Genomic DNA, 21,423 nt, shown 5'->3' on the forward strand with positions numbered 1-21,423 from the left:
GCGTTTTTTTAAACGTCCAAATCCTGTTAATTTGATTGGTTGTGCTGCAGCTACGTACACATACATACATAAGGAGAGAGGAAAACCATAGTGACGGTCTGCGCATATTGATACGGAATGAGTGAAATTAATTAATGACGCCACTTTATAAATAATGTGTTTTAAATTTTAAGACTTTGAGTAAAAAATATCAAGTCTTTTCAAGTAAACAGCTTCAAGTCGAGTCAAGTCCCAAGTCAATGGCATGAAAGTCAAAGTCAAGTCCGAGTCTTTGAGCATTTTTTCAAGTCAAGTCTCAAGTCGTGATTTTAACGACTCGAGTCTGACTCGAGTCCAAGTTCCTGTTGAACAACAGTTACTGACTGAACACTACACCTGATCTGACTTGTCAGATACACCACACCACCACTGTAGTGATGTTATATTGACTGCAGACATTCAAACTTAAGTGTCCCCCTACCAAGTCCTATAACAAGGGCCACCAACCTTTGTGAGTCCATGGGACTGTAGAGACACTGAGGACTAATTCATACTACAGTAATATGTGCTGTGTTTTGTGTTGGTCATTGTTATTACACTTATTGTTGAGATGTATGATAGGTGCGTCTATCAGACATTTATAGATCGCTTATCGGTTCAATAAGGGACGATTACGTACTTTATGGGGCGGGCGGCAACCCTAGTTCAAGACAACTACAGCCACCTGTCATTTTAGGCTAGCTTAAGCTAATCTGAATATTTACAACCCTCCTGTTGTTATGGACTTTTACAATACATATGTTATTATTACTGAATTACTCATTTCAGAGTTGTAAAGGAAATTAGTACTGAACTTAAGTGGATTTCTTTTTAATTAAAACACTTTAAGGTTCCAAGATTTGCAGACTTGAAATCAAACTAACAAATCATGTGAAAATAAAGTTGCCCCCAATGTTTATCTCCAAAGTTTAACATTGTCCCCAATGTTAAGCTTTAACCACCAATGATTATCGTTATGGGTGATGTTCAACATTCAGTGTTATCGTGGCTGCTTAATGCCATCCGGGATGTTTAACTTTATCTCTGATGTTTAATATTTAATATCCAGAATATTTAACGTTGTCCCTGATTTTTTATTTAATCAAAGAGAATGCTTAACGTTATCCTTGATGTTTAACATTATTGTCTATGTTTATTAGATGTCAAACTTCATCTCCAGAAAAGTTTCCTTTTGCGCTAAACATTGGAGATAAAGTAAAACATTCCAGATACAGAAAACATCAAGTATAACCTTAAACATCAAGGAAAATGTTAAGCACTGGAGATAAAATAAAAAATTGGGGACAGCATTAAACATCCTGGACAACTTTAAACATTGGTGATAACATTGTCCCTGATGTCTAATATTGTCTCTTTTTCTGTCATCTCATAGGAATCTTCATGTCGAATCTCCACATTCAAAGACAAACTTTGAGGATTTTCTGGATTTATTTATTTTTATTTTAACAGATTGTGAGAACAATCCTGTAAAGAAATTAAAATGGTCACGTAATTCCCAGAGATGGAAGGGAACCAGGATGGATGGATGAAGGAAACTAGGATAAAGGGAACGAGGTTGGATGGATGGATGAAGGGAACCAGGATGGATGGATGGATGGAGGGAACCAGGAATGGAACAGCTTCTTATCAGGACGGTATAGTTAAATCCTCATTTTCTTCTCTCAGAAAGAAAATGCTTCTCTCTGCCCAGCAGGAAAAGCTCGCTGCGTCTCCTCTCTTCCAGTGTCCATCGGCTCAGTGTGACGTAGCGACTCAAACTCAACAGGTGAGGCCATTTTCAGGCTGTTTGATCTCAAATCTCCCCACCAATCATGCCTCAGATGAGAGAGTCGTAGCGACACGACGCCAACCTGTTCGGCTCATTACTGACAGTACCAGCGTCTCATTCCATCAATGCAAAAGAAATGAATTTCTCTGTTTTTCAACATGTAGTATTGTTTAATGTGCTTTCCTTGATTAAATAAATTTGAATTGAACTGAACCCCATTCTGTGTCCACATGGGAAATGAATCACGCATGTGCAAAGCTGCTTCCTATCGTAGCACAAATAGATACCTATGTACTATGGAGAGAATTAGGGCCACTGAGAAAAAAGAATTCTGACTTTAACCTCAGAATTTTGAGAAAAAAAGTCAGAATTCTGACTTTAATCTAGGTCTGAATATTGCCTGAGTTGGTACATGTTTACACAACAAATATGAAATGAGCTCTTTGTTATGCTCCAAAACATTTACTGCCATACTGGTAGCGTTGCTACTGGTAACCACCAAACAGGTTGGTGCTTTGCAGCACTAAAAACAGACACGATAAACACTGTCTGGATGTGGACAACACAAAATACCGGCCTTTCCTCCCATTTCATACACAAACTTAACAGGTACAAAAAAAAAATCTACATGACTTCACTTAGAAGTGATATAATCTAATAATTTTCAGGATTTAGTAAATTAGCCACCAATTAGGATAGACATGATTAGCTTTTGGAGTTGGAGGCGTGGAAACAAACTTCTTCATTTTCGAATAAAAGTATAATTAACACACAGGGTTTCTCAAAGTTAAAATTTATTTGTACAAGAGAGAAGACATTCTATAAAACAGATTATCAAGAAAAATATTCCAGCACCTATAAATGCACAGTGTAAACAATAAAGGAAGGTATAATTTAACTAATTTTAATTCCATCTCGTTTTATTTTAAGTCCTTGCAAAGCACCTAGAAAGAAAAAGTACTCACAAATACGATTATTACTTTATCCCAAGTCCTCTTCTCCAACAAGTGGCTTCATTTCATGTCCATAAAGCGGATGTCCATGATGAGCAGCGTGTGTCTGGGCAGTGGTCTGGGTGCAGGTGACAGCACTTTCATCACCTGCGCCTGAGTGTCAACGTTTGTGACCACAATGAATCCGCAGACGGGGCTCTCCACGATGCTCTTCCTGGCGTCTTCGTCTCCGTCGTCGACGCTGCTCACACTCAGCATGTGATACGTCAAGTCCCTCCCTGGAGTTACCGGCACCAGTTTCAGCTGCGTGTCGTCCTGAGACATTCCCAGTGGCAGGCAGGAGTCTGGGATGGACGGCGCCCCTATCTTGTAGATGCGCACATCCGAGAATCGCACTTCAAAAGAGAAAGGGAAGAAGGACAGCCCGCGGAAGCCATAGAAGTACTCGCGGATCTTTTCATCCCGAGTCTCCCGCCGGCACTCCTTGGAGCGTTCCACCACTCCTCCGGACTTCGGCAGCAGCACAACACGTACAAAGTGCGGCAGGTCCCGTTTGAGTTCATTGTAGAGCCTCTCATGGTCCAGCACAAGCACCACGTCCACCTGGAAGGTGGAGGCACAGTGGACCAGAGCCTGGTACCCAGAACCCTTCACCCAGCCACAGGTGTTGATGATGCAGCCGCCAACGCTGGCCTTCCTGTTTACCTCACAGCGTTGAGAAAACACTTCGGCCAGGCACGATGTCAGCTATGGGATTAGATAAGAAAGTCAGACAAATACAAAACAAACCAACTTCACATCAGCAAAATGCAGAATCTTTCTTCTTACCTTGTTATAAAGTTTGATGTTGGTTCCAGGAGTCGTAGAACCAAAATGATAAACTAAAGGAGCCTGGACAGAGAAGCCCTCCTCCACGTCTGCAGGACGCTCGATGCACAGAGCTGATACTGTCCCTGGAACAGAAACCTGAGACAACATAATACAGTACACAGCTTAGTCCTCAGAACAACAACATAGAATAAGTCTTATCAGAGTCTTAAAATCACTGGAAATTAGGAGAGTAACATAATTCACATCAATTTATGGCTCCTATGATTAACATAGATTCACCTGGATACACATCAACAATAGCTGCACAGTAACAGAACTCATGCAACAGTGATATTAGTGTTACAGACTGTGAATGCAATAAATCTAATCTTTCTTATTAGCCATGGATCCACCTCTCCCTGCAACCTTTAGCACCGTACAAGTTCAAGACTCATACAATAAAGCTGGTGTTATTTTTATTTCTTTATTATTTTATTATTTTCCAAGTGCCAAGCAATTATGTTGTGCCTGACAATACCACATTTAGTTGTTCAGGAGGATTTTCTTTGCCCTTTAAGCCCAAACTTTATATATATTTTGTTAGCTAAGAAGGTAAACTTCATGGAGAGTTTTGGGCTCAACATGATTAAAAAGAGGTTAAGAGAAAACTGATGAATATGTGGATTTATCCCAACCAACACCACAGTACTTCAGTAACATTTCATTTCCATACTTCCTAATATCATGCAGCACTGCTAAACAAATTCCTTAAAAGAAGTATGCATTTCAAACATCCATATGACACTACAAGTTATTTGTATATTTCATCATTATTCGTGTAACCGGAAACGGAGTAATGAAAAGTAAAGTTGTTGTCCTTGTACAGATCAACAACCCTATATCATCATATTGACATTATAAAATGAAAAATGAAAAGGCTTTTACCCCACTCTGTCCAACATCCAGTTCCACCAGCGTAGGTCTCCTTCCAACTCTCACAGCATAGCTGAGAAGCATCCGGCACACTGTGGACTTCCCCACGTCTGTAGGTCCCACTACCATCACCTGGAAAACAAGCACTTAGTGGTCTTGTTGTCATTTTGTTCTGAAGCTTTTATGAAGAGATCTAGAACATTCTTATTAAAACTTACTCTGGGCCCCCTCTCGTTTTCCCGCTCAGCTTGTTTCCTCATCTGTTCCAGGGCAGCATGGGTGTTCAGGTAGAGCAGCATAGGAGTATCCTTGGACACATAGGCCACCTGCAGTGATAACAACACTTTTAAAACCACACTAAGAAAAAGTTGAGGAAAAACCTCAATCAATTTCCAAGTAAGAGCGCAAATATTAACCCAACTTCATAAATTGTTTCGTGATTCGCAACTACTTTGATTCGCAACTACTGCGGAACCCAAGTTTTATTTTTATTTAAAAAAAACAACATTGGTATATGTTTTATTGCAAATAAGAATACAAAATGAAAACTTTCAAACATCTACACCAGGCCCTTACCTCTGGCTTTCCATACAGATTCACACTGCAGCCCTGCCAAGTGAAAACTGCGATCTTGGAGCCTGGTCCGAAAGTGTATTTCTTGTTGCGGTTCAGCTCAGAGCCAAACACCTCAGCCATCCCCGTCAGGAGCTCCATCTCCACCTGATCCGCGGCCTCTCCGGCCTCCACCTCGAAGCGAAGCTCGGTCTCCTTCTCCAGGTCGAACCTGGTGCACACCTTCCCCGAAGAAGATGCATCTTCACTGGTCTTTTCCACACCCTCTGCTGCCATTACTGTCGAGCAGAAATCACATTCCGTTCAGTAATTATCTTATATCATTAGAAAACGCTTCATTCTGCCTCAGCAGAGAAAGGCTGTAATAGTTTTTGACAAGCTTTAGGAAAGGAATAACTGTGTTTTAGGTAAACATGTCTTCCAAAGCAAAGTTACTTAAAAAATGTAGCTATTAATTAACATAAAAACATTTATGTATAGAAAAAGCGAACAGATGCTAGAATACATGATACAACTTCGTATTGGGTTAAGATACAAAGAGAAAAACTGATGAAAGTAAAAAACAAGCTAGCTCCCACTTAGCAAGCCGCTGCTAATCTACAAAAACTATCAAATAAAACCAGGAATAATAGCAAACAAATGCGCCACATGGCTCAAGTTTTCTCAATAGGGTGATTAATATGCTGTTTTATGTAATACTGTGTAATACTCACACGTTAGATTTAAAACTTATTTTGGAGGACCAAAAAAATACAGTACGGTTCTCATGAGGAATCGCTGTCGCGTAATGATGATGTCACGCAAATAATAGACATACTTTTTCAAATTACTGCCCCCCTGCGGACAGTATTAGCTATGCTATGTCCTATTTCTAAATAACCTTGTTAAACTGCTTTATTGGGCCATTTCAAATAACCCGGGTTGTTCAAATAACCAAGGATTGTTCGCTTTACTGGAGCAGATGATCCAGAGGCTCCTTTTCTCATCGACTTAGCTACCTTTTTGAATTGAGTAATTTTTGGTTGATACAAAATGCTTGGTCCTACAATAACAAGCTGGAATACATTTTCTCCATCTATATAGAAATACATATTTCCAATCATTTCCCTCACTTGCAGTACACTAAGAAAACCAAACACCAAAATGGGTCCAGGTTTTGGATCCTAGTGTGTTAGACATTCTCAAATATTACGGATGACAAAAAATGCTATTTTATGTTTTCCTCTTTGAGTTTGTAGTTGTGTCAAAATATGACCTGTTTTAGAACTGGTAATGAATAAGATTAAAGTGAATTTAGGGACAGCAATTCACGTTTAACCAATTTTAAAAAATAAAATTACAGGACCTATATTTTTCCAAGTTATGCTTACTCTCTAAAAGAAAATTATCCAACTTTACTTTTAGCAATGGCTTGGAAGAATTGTAAAAGATTTGGGCTACCACTCTTTGATTTATATTTTAGCATTATCTCTTAAAATTATATTAAGATGAAAACATATCAGGATATTAACTTTTGTACATGAAGCTGACTCCATCAATTCATCTATTAGAGGTGATTAAGTGATTATTTGAAGACAGTTTCTAACATTAACTTTTTTTTTTTACTGAAAATAACTCACAAAAGTAAAACACATCAATTAAATGTCTTTATTTAACGATAAAACCAAAGGTTTTCAGAACTGGGATGTAGAATAACTTTGCAAAACATAATGTTGCATTTGCTCAGATGATCCAGTAGGTGTCGCCGTGCGTCCAGGAGACTTCAGATGGAGCTGGGCTCATCAGAGGAGAGACTGAGAACGTCTCATTGGTCACTCCTCATCATTCTGCTTCCACCAGTCAGATCTCCTAGATGCTCAGCTACATATAAAACAGATAAATATCTCTTGAATTTTATTTGTGACACAGAAAATGTAGTAATAGATGTAGAAAAGCTTGGTTAAATTATATTATGATACTATTTAAATTACAGGTGTCAAACTCCAGTCCTCAAGGGCCACTGTCCTACAGTTTTTAGATGTGCCACAGGTACAAAACGCTGGAATGAAATGGCTTAATTACCTCCTCCTTGTGTAGATCAGTTCTCCCAGCCTTGCTAATGACCTAATTATTCTTTTTGGGTGTGGCACAGCAGAGGCACATCTAAAAGTTGCAGAACACGGGCCCTTGAGGACTGGAGTTTGACACCCCTGATTTAAATGCTTGGACTAATATCTGTCTAAATTAAAAAATATGTCAGCTTTGACCAACCTTCACTTGGTGTTTATTCAGTCTTAAGAGCTTCCTGCAGAGCAGCAACAACACTGTCTGGCTGAGGAAACTTCAGTTTACGAGGTGGACCCTTCTTTATTCCCGTCCAAAGAGATGTTTCTTTAGGGATGACACAAAAGAGACGAGTTATTTGAACCAGCAAGTCAAATCATAAGTATAAAGTCAATAACTGGAAATATCTAACAACAAACAACTGAAGCAGGTGGATGAAGCAAGAAAATTGGCAAATGAACACCAAACTTCAAGGGATTATTTTTCTGAAATGTTTGGTTTGATTTCCCACTTTGGGAAATTTTTACTTCAACTTTAAGAAAGAATTTACAATCAGCTGAACGAGTCATGATGATTCTACGATATGAAAGGGCAAAAACTTGGCAAGAACAACAGTGTTCCCTTGTGGAGACAAATGGCCCCGTTATTCTTGGCGCCTCCATCTCACCTTTGCCTCCGTCCAGCAGGGTGATCTCGAAGCTGTTCCTGCGGGGCTTCTCGGGGTTGAGGACCACCGTCAGCCCGGGGCGGGCAGCCAGAAGGGCAGATTTCACCTCCTCGGCGTTACGCCCATACACTCGTCAGCTTTTGCTGCAGGACACAGAAGATCAAGAATGAGCAAAAGCCCCACATATGTACATCCTGTCGTGGAAAAGAAAGGTTTAGATTAATCATTTAACAAGAAAAAGAGTTATGGAGATCCGGCTCTGACCATGTGGCTGAAGTAAACCCACCTGGTTTACTGGATGTCAAGATATAAATGCTCGTTTTAAAGAAAAAAGTAATAATGTTAGGTAATTTGCAAGAAACAATTAATCTCAGGACATTAATTAATCAGCAGGAAGTTACATTTTTACACTATAAATCCTAATTGACATAATAAACTTATATCACTCTGAAGAAAGTTCTTCCTTCACAAATGGTCACCTCTTTAACCCGGCTCATTCATCCGCTGGCTGGAAAAGAATGGACCATATTATATTTATTTGCAAACTGACTTTCAGGGAATGTTTAATGCTAGCTATGAGCAAACTTGGAAATATCCACTCGAGATTAAATCTCCCAGGGTATTCTGTGATGTCTAAGTGTGAATGTAAACAACCAGTGCGGTTTTTTACTTCAAGACCAGACCATTTTACAGAAATGTTGTCAATTAATATCACTGTCTGTGTGTAAAAAGTACATATCAGATGTTAAGTGAAGCTGCTTCAATTTGAGCCACTGTTTAAAGAGAGAGTTTGGAAAATTATTTCCTTTCCCAGGAGTTTTAAATGACTGAATCACATCAAGAAATCAGGTTCTGCTGGAGTCATTTGATTCAGTTGGAGCAGGAAAACATCTTTAATATACAGGATAACAGCTATTGAGATTTTTATTTGCACATCCGTTGGTATTTTCCGAATTCAGTCGTTTTCTTTAAAAGTAATCAGTGAACGATTTTAATAGAAGGGTGTACAACATGGCTGCACAGTGTACTGTTGCCTAGCAGCAAAACCTATAAGTGACGTGGCTTACTGTAACGGATGACAAGCAAAAAGTTTTTTATATATATATTATAAATAAGTGTTGCTTGCTTGAAAGTAGATGTGATGCGTCAGTAAAAGACAGGTAGAAAATGAAATATTGGAGTTAATGAACTTCAAATGTCTCCAGATCCACATAAAATAAATATATTTCGCCTCTCATATTTAATTTGAGGTTCAGTAATCTCTCATATAGTAGCATGAATGAATGTGCTCTTACACACAAAACAAATACATGTGTGCAAGTTTGTCTGTCCTGTGAAGAACTGGGGACATGTCCTGTGTGTATCCCGTCTCTCATTTAACACCAACTGTTCATTTCTATTAATAATAATAATAATAATAATAATAATACTAAGCTGAAAAAAGAGCTCACCAGTGTTCAATGGCCACTTTCACGCCATTTTGGCCGCTCTCCTCCTCTCCTTTCTCCTTCTTCTCCTCCGTAAATGTCTGAACTTCCCCCGCTTTGCGCTTCGTCCCTCTGCGGCCTGAACACCATAAGATGTTACGTGTGTGCAGCATAACAAAAACAGCCAAAGTTTATCTGCAAATGCTTCAGATAAATGCCCGTCTGGATTAAACAAGGTGACGCTTTGTTATTATAACGTATAATAATAATAATAATAGAGTAAAAGTAACGACAAAATGTCCAGATATCTCTTTAACATGGAGATTAACGGATGTCACCTTCACAATGTATATAAAATAACCAACTTTTTCCCTGCAGTTTATCACAACAAAACACAACCACCTGCTTTGGACGCCATATTTGCTGGACAGGTTTCGCGCTCAGACCGACTGAACCAAGAACCGCAGCAGAGAGGGGGAGTTTACACGGACCGAACCATTCACATGAGGGCGGGGGTCTCCACCCAGAATCCACCCAAAAAATAGCACCTGAATGGACAAGTCCTCATTAAAACACGTTATAACGGTAAAGAGAAAGTATTAAACTAGTCAAGTATTGCTCTCACCCTTTGGAGGACTTATATTGGGCCTGGATAGATTCTTTGGAAGGAAAGTTTGTATCCAGTAATTCTACACTATACACGAGAATAAAACTTCTTCAGTTTTACTTCAGTTTTTCCATGGCTAGTTTCTGTCTTGTTTCCATCAGTTTTGTCCAGTTTTTGTCATATTTGCTGACACAGACGACCCGTGAGAGGTCAGAAAGATGCTGAAATTAAATCAAAATGAGTTCCAAAAAGTATTATTTTAAGGTGATGAACATGTATGCAGTCAGGTTTTTGTTAGTTTTACATTTTTCTCTTTCTTTATTAATACGTTAAACATCCACATTTTCTTTTTGGACTATTTGAGCATGTGTTAAATTTTTTGGTTTGAGAATGACTTATCAAAGTCTTACAAATCAGAAATTTGAACCAGGATGTGTACACTTTTAGGAGCCTGTCCAAACTGTTGGGCTCCCATATTCTTTAATCATTTTCCTAATCCAAAAATCTAGTCTTATTTGGAGAGCTTACGAGACTGAATCCAAAACAGGCATCAGGAAAGAGGACTAAATCCTTTCAGAGCAGCAGACGGATGTGACTGAATGCTCCAAAGTCAGGAGCCAATACGGCGTTCCCAGAATAGCAAGCCTTGTCCGTCATAGTGGATATGACAGTGACTTTTTTGGGCACATAAAGTTGGTTTGTGCAAGGGACGTCACAAGTTGCGTCTGTGCCAGAAAAATACAACTCCCCAAAGCGAGGCGGAGTGACTCACAAAAGCACATCTAATCACTGTCCTATTGTCCTTTGTTACCAACAACCTCATCGTTTCTTCTTCTGTTGTCTTTGGCTAACAATTATATCTCACCCTTTCTGAATCATGTCATGCAAACAGATACATCAAATCTCTGGTTTCTGTGGGTCTTAGCCTGTCTTTGCGATCTGTTTAGTGTATTTTTAGCTGCTTACAGAAGGATTGAGACGGGTGGACAGACTGCAGGACAGATGTGCCCTTCCTTCACCTCGTCCCCCACTTTTACCCCAAAGTGACTCAAAACCGGACATTGCTCTCATCACAAATGCTCATAGCAGCAGCATGTTTACATTTCTATGCAAATACAAGCAGGTTTAGAGGAGTAGGAGAACAACAGAAGGCGGATCATTCATGACTGTCAGTTGCTTTCAGCAACAGCATCTTGCCTCTAAATGCAGTATTCAGCTGGTGGAGGCAACGTTTTACGTTTACTGAACTCAAGGGTCTGTTTGACAAACTTGAATTTCTGTATTGATATGTTGAAAACTTAAAATGGCAGTAAAATCACCAAAAGCAACCTATGAAAGCGTGCCCAGACTAAATCAGTTGCTCTTCTTGAACCCTTTGGAGTGCATATAAAACTTGGTTCCATTGTGAAAATAGCAATCTTAATTTTGCAGTCAAACATGTATCTGTAATTAGTATGTAACTATTAAGTTTTTAACAGAAAAAAATAAGAAAGTTTAGCTCCTCTTTCTTTTTCTTGTTCATCTTTATGTAACTACATATGGGTGAATATATGGACAGGGAAATAAAACTGTAGAATAAAGTCTTGTCTACTTGTTTATTTATTGTTTATCCTTTTTTCTTTTTTTAAAAAAAGCTCAAAAATCATTTTTATCGACCATCGATCATCCATCCATTTAGAATCTCCATATAGATCACATTATACATACCTGACCTACATGCTTCAAATTGCTGCAAATCATTTACGTGTCAACATACAGTTATCAATAAGGGCTCTAATGAAAGGTACAACTCAGAGGAATCTTCTGCTATTCCCAAATTCACTGGAAATATGACATGATACAAGCACAACAAAACAGTAATGACCTGTTTGATTTTTATAGTTCAGTAATTGAGTTTGGACTGATTCAATGAAATCTTGTGGAAAATGTGTTAAACCACAAGTGTCAAACTCCAGTCCTCAAAGGCCGCTGTCCTGCAGTTTTTAGATGTGCCACAGGTACAAAACACTGGAATGAAATGGCTTAATTACCTCTTCTTGTGTAGATAAGTTCTCCAGAATCTTAATGACCTAATTATTCAACCCATTCTCACTCCCGCCTCGTCCACTCACTCCCAACACTCCCAGTGGGGAGTGAGAATGTGTTGAATTATTCTATTCAGGTGTGGTGCAGCAGAGGCACATCTAAAAGTTGCAGGACACCGGCCCTTGACGAGTGGAGTTTGGTGCTCTGCTAAGATAGTGATGATTGAGTGGAACCCTGTTTCTTGAAGAGGGTTATTTTATTTTATTTTATTTTTAGCAGTGGTGTCTTTGCAGTTCAGAGGTTAAAGTTCTCGCTAAGCATCACATGATTATTGATGAATGTGTATTATTTAATAAATGATGTCATGCAACAGGATTTCTTCAAAAAGAAAAGAGAATCTCCCAGTCTCCATTCTGTTTTTATTTATTTACTTACTTTTTACTCATTTTCATTGAAGTACCAGAGCAGAGGTTTGCTGCTCTGCATTCACTTTTGCTGGTATCCAAAGCTGAGATATTAAAATTAAAATTCAAAAATATGGTATTGATCCCAAAGGCAAATTAGTTCAAATTCTTCATAGATTTATTGTAGATAGTGATGGCTGTTGGCAGAAAAACTCATGTAGCAACAGCTCATCAAATGTGAAAGCAAAGGGTTTTTTACCATTTAAAGTTGTAAGTTAAATATCTTCCTTTCCATCAAAGACTGAACCTTTAGACATTTTCTTTTCCAGCAAGCCTTTTCCTGCCTGCTCCTTTCTTGGGCTTCCCAAGAAAGGCCTTCATGATCATGTAGGCCTGATATATCTGCTGCGAGCAACACGTGCGAAGGTGTACGTCAGCAAATACCCAAGATCTACGCACATAAACACGCGACTGGAATAAACCCAGGCAAGAAAGGCACAGCCAGATGGGAAGAGTGTGAAAGGGATGTAGATGCGCTGGAGTGATGGAGCTTAAGATAAAAAAAAAAATGAGATGAGTGAGTGACAGCCATATAAAGGCATGCAGATACACAAAAGAGACTCTGAAAAGTCTCTTTTGGCTACACTGGTTGATAGATGGGTGGAGAAAGAGTGGGCACATATTGTCAGAGTGATTCTCACAGCTAATGACCTGGTTTTACACCGGAAAAAACACAATGAAAGTCCAAAGAACTCCCAGTAAGGGAATGACTGCAAACGCCTACAGTTTTGTCACAACAGAGAAGCTCTGAAGTATGGAAAGGAAAATCACATTGCGGACAGTGAACTTGCAACTCTGCAGGTGGTCGCCTTTTAATGTTGAACAGTGAATGTCCTGTTACATCAAAATCATAGTATTATTTCCTGAGAGATTGAAGTTTATTAGATTTCTCACAGCCTTTGTGGAAATAACAGGACCAACTCAACACCTTTATAGCAATTTTCTAGCAAATTTCAAATACGGATTTAGGGCTAGACTTAGACTGGTTTGATACAAACCGTTCCAGTGCTGCTCCATTTAGGGCTGTTGTCCTGCTGGAAGGTGTTCCTCCACCCCAATATCAAGTCTTTTGCAACTCTGACAGGTTTTATTCAGACTACTCTGTATTCATCCTCACATTAACTTTGATCAGAAAATGATTCCCAAAGCATGATTCTGCCATCTCCGTGGTTCATGCTTTGATGATGGATGCTTTCTTTGGTCATTCAGTTAGTTTAGGTGGCCATGTTTCTTGATAATTTTGGAGATGTGCCATAGTTTGTTCAGATAGTTTGACATAACTCTTCTTTAATTTTCTCCCTGTCTTTCTACCTGACCTGTCTGCTGTGTTTCTTAGTCATCAATGTTGAAAGCTTTCAAGGAGTACGAGCTCTTCAAGGCGCTGCATAAATACTTACATGGACGGTTGTTCATCTCCTGTGTCTTATAGGCCCTTATATAAATATTGGAGCAGGTAAAGGTGAAAAGACAAAAGTTTTTAAGTGAAATCGGAAAAAGTGAAAACAAAAAATTAAGTTAGCCAATGAAATGTGATATATGATCACATTAGGTTGCATGATTTGTAGAGCTCTCATTAATTGGTTACACATTTTCTGGTTTATCTGTACAAAAAATGGATGGACATACAATTAAAGATTTCTGTTTTGCTCAGTTCATTGGGTTTCAGACTGTTTCCTCTCCCTGAGCAGTTGCTAGGCAACCAGGAAGCGACTTGCCAAGAAAACAGTCAAGTAATCCTTTATTTTTTAAATTTTCCACAGCACATTTTCGGACAAGCTACCAAATAATTAAAGCTCAATATTTGCTGCCTTTATTCAAGCTTTGATAACAGACTCCTGAGTACATTTCCGTACGATCATGAAGGCCATTTATTTAAATAAACATTTGAAAAAGTAAATTTAATATGTAAATTGATTACTGATATATTTCAAAGCTTTTATGGCTTGCAGCTAATAAAATCCCAAGTTTAGACTCTCCCAAAATTTTAACATTAAGACTTACATTTATTTTTTATCAGAAATAATATTTTGTAAACAATGCCATCATGGGGAAGAGTGCAAGGTCATTACATAAGAAGCTGGCTTTCCACAGTGTGCTCTATACAACCATATTAATGGAATATTGAGCAGAAGGAAAAATTGTGATAAGAAAATGAATAGCAACATGAGACACTGCAACTTTGAATATGTTGAAAAAGAATGCTGATTGAAAAGTTTGGTGGAGATTCACAAAGTAAGGGCTGTGACTGGAGTCTGTGCAGCATTCTGCTACTGTCTGAACACATTTGTCTTTAATTTTCTGAAATAAAGAATATTTTTTGAAGTGGAGAAATACTAATAAATTTAAATTATTAAATTAGTAAACTGTTCATCAGCAACTATTTTAACTGTTACCATTAAAATAGTAAAAGCGGAACAGATTATGAAATTTCTCTTTGAAATCTCCAGTTTTTGTTTCAGTGTGTGTGTTAGAGTCTTGGCACAGCACATGCATGGCTGCATGCATCATGACGAACATATTCATGTTGAGAGCGGACCTGTTGAGGGGGTGTGCTGATTCTGACACGCATTGTCACATTTTGGTCCTGGTGTGTGTCCTCCATCCTGCCTCTTTTCTTGATTCATGTCTCAGCCCACCCACCAACCCCCAAGCACATGCACATTCAGACTCCCTCTGCAGTAGCCTGATATAGCCGCCATCTGTAAACAACGAGAAAAGAGGCCGGAGTGTGAAGTGACCAGCACTTAAACTGGTGACCATCTTTACTCACACTCCCAGTCACATGAACCGCTAATGCCGCTTGCATACACACACAAAGAATATGTCATTCATCCACCTGTAGTTTTATAAACAAGTTCAGCACAGACAAAATAAAGACTATAAAGTCCAAAGTACAAAGTATCCAGAATAAAACTTGTTTATTTCACCTTCAGCCACTGGCAGAATTTTGCAATAACATAAACATTTTAGGTTTATTTTGTACCGAAGGGATATTGTTATTGATATTTGCCTGCTTGTTAGCATTTTCATACATGATAGTCCCAATATACAGTACGTATATGTCCTGTTACATATAAAAGAGCTGAAAACGTTTTTTTTTCTCTGATTATGAGAATGGAATAGAAAATGTGTAAGAGTGTTGTTGTGGTGTGGATCTTGTAGACTTTGTTGAAAATTAATTTCCCTTTGAGGCAATAAAGTGCATCAAATTAAATATTTGTACTTACTATATTTTTAATTACCTCCTTAGTTTAATTTGCACTTTTCTTTATAACTGTGTTTTTATTTAATCACGTTCAAACTTTCTTTGTGGATCACTGTGATTTTATCAAAATAATTTACATAAATAAGATGAAAACTTGCAAGAAAGAATTAGATTACATGTAACTAAATATTATTTTTCTTAGATGGGAGTCCTAAGTTGTTTTATTTGGTCGTTAATTCATAGTATATTGATCAAATAAAACAATTAATTATTCCCAAATTGAATGCTAAATAAGACATATTTCAGATAATTTATGCAAACAAATTAGTGACTTAATAAATATGAAAAATAATTATATATTGTGTTTGTATGTATGTGAATCTCTTTGACCTCATCTCATAAGGTTTCATTTATTTCCAACGTCAGTTTCTAATGTGGCAAATATGGATACCACTTTTAGAAAAAAAAAAAGTACCGGTAGCTGAAACTTTATGAATTCAGTTTTTTTATTAAATAAAACACTTCAACAGCATCTTCCATTAAAAATACAAAATCCAGCAACATCACAGTATGATCAGTTTAGACATTTACTGTTATGATTCAGATAAAACATAGAGGGTTGGTCACAAACACATGGCCTTAATTCACTGCAGTTACTTTTCTTCCACAGATACAGGAGACAGAAAGCTGCAGACACATCTGGTTGATTGTCATGATCTGTTTGACCATATTTTGCATATATGTTGACTCTGGTCAAATCCAAAGCAAGTCATGCATTTTCAAATTCTCCTTTTTGTGAAAAATGTTCCGGTTAGAAAACAAGTTTTACAAACATAATCAAACAGACTGAGAATTAGAGAAGTCCAGGAAACAACATGAAAGCAGATAAGGCTGGAGTGATGGTTGGGTGAAACTGTACGAGCTAACACATATTATTAGGCTTCCTTCTATTCAAAAATCAATGAACCTAATACAAACTGTTCTTACTAAAAGTACAAATCCTGTTATCCTATGTACAATATGGAATAAGCTTATCTACAGTGATTCTGTGCTGTATTTACAGGTGCTTGTTTGCTGGTTTGAACCTTTTCATCACTTCCATTACTTCTCAGGATCTGCATATTTTTCTAACATCTGGTGGTGCCAAACTGTCTGTGAATCCCCTGCTCTGTGCAACTACCATGACATAAACAGTGATTAGACAATCATTAGATCATGGAGCCTGCATCGTTTGGACTGGGATATCACAAGTAGCATCTGAAGACCCCACCAGATTACTTGCACTCACTTATCGCTTCCTGCTTCAGGTAATCTGACCCCTGCTCTTTGCTCTGAAACAGCTCCCTGCTGCCTCGTCCATCTCCTGCATCACTGAATCATCCCCCAAGAATGTGCAGGAGGCAACTGAAGGGAATCGAGATGCAATTTCTTTAGTGTGAACAAGAAAGAGCAGAAGGAAAATTTAGAGGAAAGAGATGGTGTGAGAGGAGAAAACAGCTCAGCTTAACAGGAAATGGAGTAGGAGTGTTACTATGAAGAAGGAGAGGAAGTGGAGATGGGATGGAGTGATGTTTGAAGAGGAGGATGAAGGGAAAGCTGCACTGTCATAGCTGGGAGCACAGTCCAGCTCGACGCAGCGGATGGAGGAGTCTTCGTTTCCATAGTTGGCCCAGTACTCTTCCGGATCCAGCTTGGGAAGAGCTGCCTCATCTGCGGACAGTTCGTACTTGTAGGGTAAGGTTTCGGCGGGCTTCTTGGGGGGATACTGAGGCTTTACGGGGGAGAAGGGTAAGGTTTTCACACTCTCTGAGCTCTTCTGGAACGAAGCCTTCGATGAAGATGCAGGCTTGTGCTTGGAGAACCACCAGCGCGTCTTGGTGCTGAAGGTGGTGGTTGTGGTTCCAGCCATGGAGCCGGGGTCAGGCATGGGGCAGAGGGCGAAATCCATCTCACGCAGGAATCGGAGGTCCTGGCCACGACGCTGGGATGGGGAGGTGCACACGACTTCCGAGGAGGAGATGCGGGCTTTGCGGAACCACTCCCAGAGGGGACGGGACTCACAGCCGCAGGACCAGGGGTTGCTGTTGAGGCGCAGGAACTGGATGCCCTGGGTGTCCTTCATGGTCTGGCCTGGCAGTTCGGCCAGAGAGTTGTTGAAAAGGTAAAGGATCGTCAGGCGACCCAGATCGCGGAAAGCCCGACGGTTCACCTGCCGGATGCGGTTGTCATGGAGAAGGAGGCGGTCCAGGTTGACCAGGCCTCTGAACACATTCTCAGAGAGGGCACGGATTCGGTTCCCATGCAGGAATAGATGGGTCAGGTTGACCAGATCTGAGAAGAGGTCATCCTGCAGAGAGTGGAGTTGATTTTCCTGCAGAAAAACCCAAATATGAGAGAATTTAGTGAAAATGCAAAAGAGGAAGCTGATGCTGTTTCAATTTGCTTTAGTAATCAGCTGCAATGTTTAAATGTGGGATGTGCCGCTGAATTTTCACTCATTTTATTGATGATTTGTTTGTGTTTTGCACCTAACATGTTCTTTTTTCATATATTTCTGGATATATCCTCTGACTTTACAAAACTGAATAGTTTGTGTGATTAAATTAGGCTAGACCACTGGTGTACATGTGCTGCCTTGGCTTTCTGAGGTTGTATTTGAATGTGTTGCTTAGACTAAATCTTCCAGGAGTGTGGAACACGTCACGGCATGTGTGTGTGGGGGTGTGTGCGGCTTGGATGCAAACTGTTGCGTCAGTAAACTAATTCTGCAACATGACTGTCTCCTGTTGAAAGCATAATAAATCATGAACATCTCAAAAATGTTTTTACATTTGTCTGTGTGTGTGTGTGTGTGTGTGCATGCCGCATTTACCTGCAGGTAGAGAAACTGGAGGCTGTACAGCTTGTGGAAGATATCATGGGGGAGAGTGGCCAGCTTGCAGCGATGCATGTGCAGGCTCTGCAACTTCTCCAGCCCCCTGAATGCTCCACCTTCCAGGTGCCGCAGCGAAGGGTTGTCGCCCAGGTCCAGCTCCTCCAGGATCCTGAGGTTGCTGAAAGCTCCGGCCTCAATCCATGTAATGTTGTTTCCATACAGCCAAAGCACCTGCATGGGGATTTAATGGGAAATGTGTTAAAAAAGAAATTCTTTAGTAACAGGGAACATTTCCTACGAGTAGGTAGCGCACCTGTGTCTCGAAGCCAAAGGAATCTGCGCGAAGCTCTGTGATGCGGTTGTTCTGCAGGAAGACTCGTTGGGAGTCGTAGGGTACTCCAGCTGGAACCATGGTAAGGTTCTGGGACTGGCAGCTGACCGTCATGGGCGTAGGGTAACACACACACAGCCTGGGGCATGCAGAAACCCCGCCCGGCTTCACCACCACCAGCCACAGAATCAACCAAAGGGTCAGTCCACCTGCAGGTACAGAGGAGCAGAAGGAGGTTTTTACTAAGCTGGAAAACATCACGATTTACAGGAAGAAGGTTTTACAGAAACTAAGACTGAGGAAGGGATGCTGGTATTGTAATGTTTGGAAACCTGCACATTGTCTGTTTATGAATGAGCTTTCTGTCTATCAAACCTGTTGTTGTGATTCCATGTAACAGTATGTTCCTTCACCCATGTCATTTTGATACTCCCCATATATAATTCAGACAAAAATCATTCACCTATTCATTTCCAGATGATCACTTTACACAGGTATCAGTGACTCGGTTGCATAACTCTGGCCCTAAGCAAGTTTAATTGGCGAACTTGGCACTAATCTATGACCCAGACAACATTCTTAAATATTGGAACATGTGATTTGGAAAGTGTTATATTAAATTGACACAGATTTCTAGATCTCATGTTATTTAAATCAAATGGTTGTTTCCCCTGGGAGAGGTGCCAGGGGAGAGAGCACGTACAAGCAACAACCAGTACCCAGAGCAGGATCAGTTTCAGTTTTAATTAATAATTCAGAAGCCATTTGGCAGCGCTCGGATAACACCCCACAGAAGAAGTAAATGCGGGAAAAGTACATGCATTAAATATTAATAAGGTTCCATTCATCAGTTCTGCGCAAGATTTTCCACCATCTAACCTTCTGACCTTTTAACAAGTGTGGTTACATGCAGAATCTGCAGATGTGGAGAAAAATACACATCATCTGAGTTTTGGAGTTTGAAAGTTGCTTGCACAAATCATGGACACAGGAGCATCACTTGAAAGTTTTAGGGGTAGCCTGATGGACCAAACTAAAGTACAGAAGTAAATTTTAGTTGTTTTATTCAGTAGTTTTATACTAAGACTCTCTGTATGCAAAAAGAGAAAAACGTTAAACTTTACAACAGAACCAAACTCAGATTTGCTCACTTATATTAAAATTATTTTAACTATATTATTTACTCTTGAACATACAAAAGTGGCAACCTTATTTGCTATCAGAACTTAAAAATGCAAATCCACACATTTATAAACTAAATAAGTTGTGTTACGTTTTTGTTTAAGCTAATGTTATTTCAAAAGTTTGAAAATAAACCAAAGTTTCTGTGCGTAAAAGCGCAAAAAGTTCATTCGCCCACAAAAAAAGAGACAGAAATATATGAATTATTGTTGCTTAAACATCTAAATGTCTACTTTAAACCCATACAAATTTCCATCAAACACATAAGACAACTCAAATCACAAGATCAGATTAAAAGTTAGCATCCTCCTCCTGCAGGATCGAGATGCTGCGCAACTTACTCTTGAAGTTGTGAGCTCTGGAGCTCCTCACCGTCCTACGGGTCTCCATCTCGAACCAAAGCCGAAAGCGAGTTAGCCTGCGCGGCGTGGAAGTGCCTGCTTGCTGCTATCTCTGCTGCGGTTCAGCTCTGGTGACCGAGTCACTGCGGCTTCAAGCAGTGACGTTCTGGATTCCCGGGAAGCTTTTTATACCCGCGGCCGGCGCGTCGCCCACGGCCGTGGGCAGCAAAGGATCCTCTCTACGTCAGCCAGGAGGGAGGGTTACGAGCCGCCGGAGGAAGCGCCTGGAAAGGCAGTGGAAAGCAGAGACTTGGCGCTATCCAAATATTGACAACCGTCTGCTAAAGGGGAGATTAATTATTTATTACTTATAAATGTGGGGATGATTATAGGAAACAAAATGCTCTAACTTCCTAAATGAATACACTTGATTAATTTTGAATTAAATTTTATATAATATAAAGACAAAAGATGCAGGCTTTGCTTGATACAGTCAAAAACATTTTCCCTTAAGACAAAGCACAGTGTGGGAGGATTGGTTGACTTTTACTGGAAGGAGGTGGGATGGAGGCAGTTTTGGCACAAAACAAGCTCTCTGCCTCCTGGAGGAAAGCCAAAGAATTTACTGTAAAACTACAGCTAATTAAAAGTGCTGTGATTTCACCTGTGGCACATCATGCTCACCACCAACGGTGAAAAAGGGAGGTTGGTAAACTCATTTGGCATTAAACCCAAAATCTCATTACTCTGCTTCAGTGTAGGCTGGATTGGAAAGAAGCCGAGGGCGGCCTACATCTCACAGCAACAGATGAACATGAAAGGAAAACCCAGCGGTGGAGCAAAAATTATCAAACCCAACATATGGATGGGCTACATTATGTGTGTGTGGCAGAAGGATGACATAATACTGACAAATCTTTGTGGAACAGTACAAACTGCACATCAAGTTAATCATCAAAACAAAGTGTCAATTTTAATGGAATATTTATCAAAGTAGCACTTGGCAAGAAGTGGATCTAAATGTTTTGATAATGTTCCTTTTTATGACTGACAGGCTAAAATATATACAGACATACCCGTTAATATTTGGATAAATGTCCTTAAGGAAGATTTGCCTCAAGAACAAAACTTTTTGAAGCAAACGAAAGGCATCAGCTATATTTGTGGGTAAATTTTTAAA

At 39.5% G+C, this 21,423-nt stretch overlaps 3 protein-coding genes across 4 annotated transcripts; all 3 read right to left on the bottom strand.

The window, feature by feature from the left end:
* Positions 1-2,583: 2,583 nt before the first annotated feature.
* clp1 (cleavage factor polyribonucleotide kinase subunit 1) lies at positions 2,584-5,921 on the bottom strand. Its single transcript, XM_028009294.1, has 6 exons — positions 5,790-5,921; positions 5,080-5,354; positions 4,722-4,829; positions 4,516-4,635; positions 3,589-3,726; positions 2,584-3,507 (listed from the first exon to the last, which is right to left on the bottom strand). The coding sequence occupies exons 2-6, from the start codon at positions 5,350-5,352 to the stop codon at positions 2,821-2,823; spliced, it is 1,326 nt and encodes a 441-aa protein (XP_027865095.1). The 5' UTR covers positions 5,353-5,354; positions 5,790-5,921; the 3' UTR covers positions 2,584-2,820.
* Positions 5,922-6,709: 788 nt separating this feature from the next.
* selenoh (selenoprotein H) lies at positions 6,710-9,729 on the bottom strand. Of its 2 annotated transcripts, XM_028009296.1 has the most exons (5): positions 9,616-9,729; positions 9,238-9,352; positions 7,787-7,929; positions 7,327-7,446; positions 6,710-6,936 (listed from the first exon to the last, which is right to left on the bottom strand). In XM_028009296.1, exons 1-4 carry the CDS (start codon positions 9,629-9,631, stop codon positions 7,340-7,342), a joined length of 381 nt encoding a protein of 126 aa, XP_027865097.1. In that variant the 5' UTR covers positions 9,632-9,729; the 3' UTR covers positions 6,710-6,936; positions 7,327-7,339. The 2 variants fall into 2 exon arrangements, with proteins under 2 accessions (XP_027865097.1, XP_027865096.1); XM_028009295.1 differs by lacking the exon at positions 9,616-9,729 and having other exon boundaries at positions 9,238-9,596.
* Positions 9,730-16,006: 6,277 nt separating this feature from the next.
* Positions 16,007-20,423, bottom strand: rtn4rl2b (reticulon 4 receptor-like 2b). The gene is made up of 4 exons (XM_028009293.1): positions 20,244-20,423; positions 18,703-18,929; positions 18,387-18,620; positions 16,007-17,885 (listed from the first exon to the last, which is right to left on the bottom strand). The coding sequence occupies exons 1-4, from the start codon at positions 20,290-20,292 to the stop codon at positions 17,013-17,015; spliced, it is 1,383 nt and encodes a 460-aa protein (XP_027865094.1). The 5' UTR covers positions 20,293-20,423; the 3' UTR covers positions 16,007-17,012.
* Positions 20,424-21,423: the final 1,000 nt, after the last annotated feature.

Source organism: Xiphophorus couchianus, chromosome 23, assembly GCF_001444195.1.
Source record: "Xiphophorus couchianus chromosome 23, X_couchianus-1.0, whole genome shotgun sequence".
Lineage (NCBI taxonomy): Eukaryota > Metazoa > Chordata > Actinopteri > Cyprinodontiformes > Poeciliidae > Xiphophorus > Xiphophorus couchianus.

Coding starts and splice junctions, on each gene's coding strand:
- rtn4rl2b (XM_028009293.1), bottom strand. CDS start 20,292: ATGGAGACCCGTAGGACGGTGAGGAGCTCCAGAGCTCACAACTTCAAG. Junction 18,930..20,243: donor CAGAGCTCACAACTTCAAGA/GTAAGTTGCGCA, acceptor CTGTACCTGCAG/GTGGACTGACCCTTTGGTTG. Junction 17,886..18,386: donor TCCAGTTTCTCTACCTGCAG/GTAAATGCGGCA, acceptor GTTTTTCTGCAG/GAAAATCAACTCCACTCTCT.
- clp1 (XM_028009294.1), bottom strand. CDS start 5,352: ATGGCAGCAGAGGGTGTGGAAAAGACCAGTGAAGATGCATCTTCTTCG. Junction 4,636..4,721: donor AAAACGAGAGGGGGCCCAGA/GTAAGTTTTAAT, acceptor CTTGTTTTCCAG/GTGATGGTAGTGGGACCTAC. Junction 3,508..3,588: donor ACATCAAACTTTATAACAAG/GTAAGAAGAAAG, acceptor CTAATCCCATAG/CTGACATCGTGCCTGGCCGA.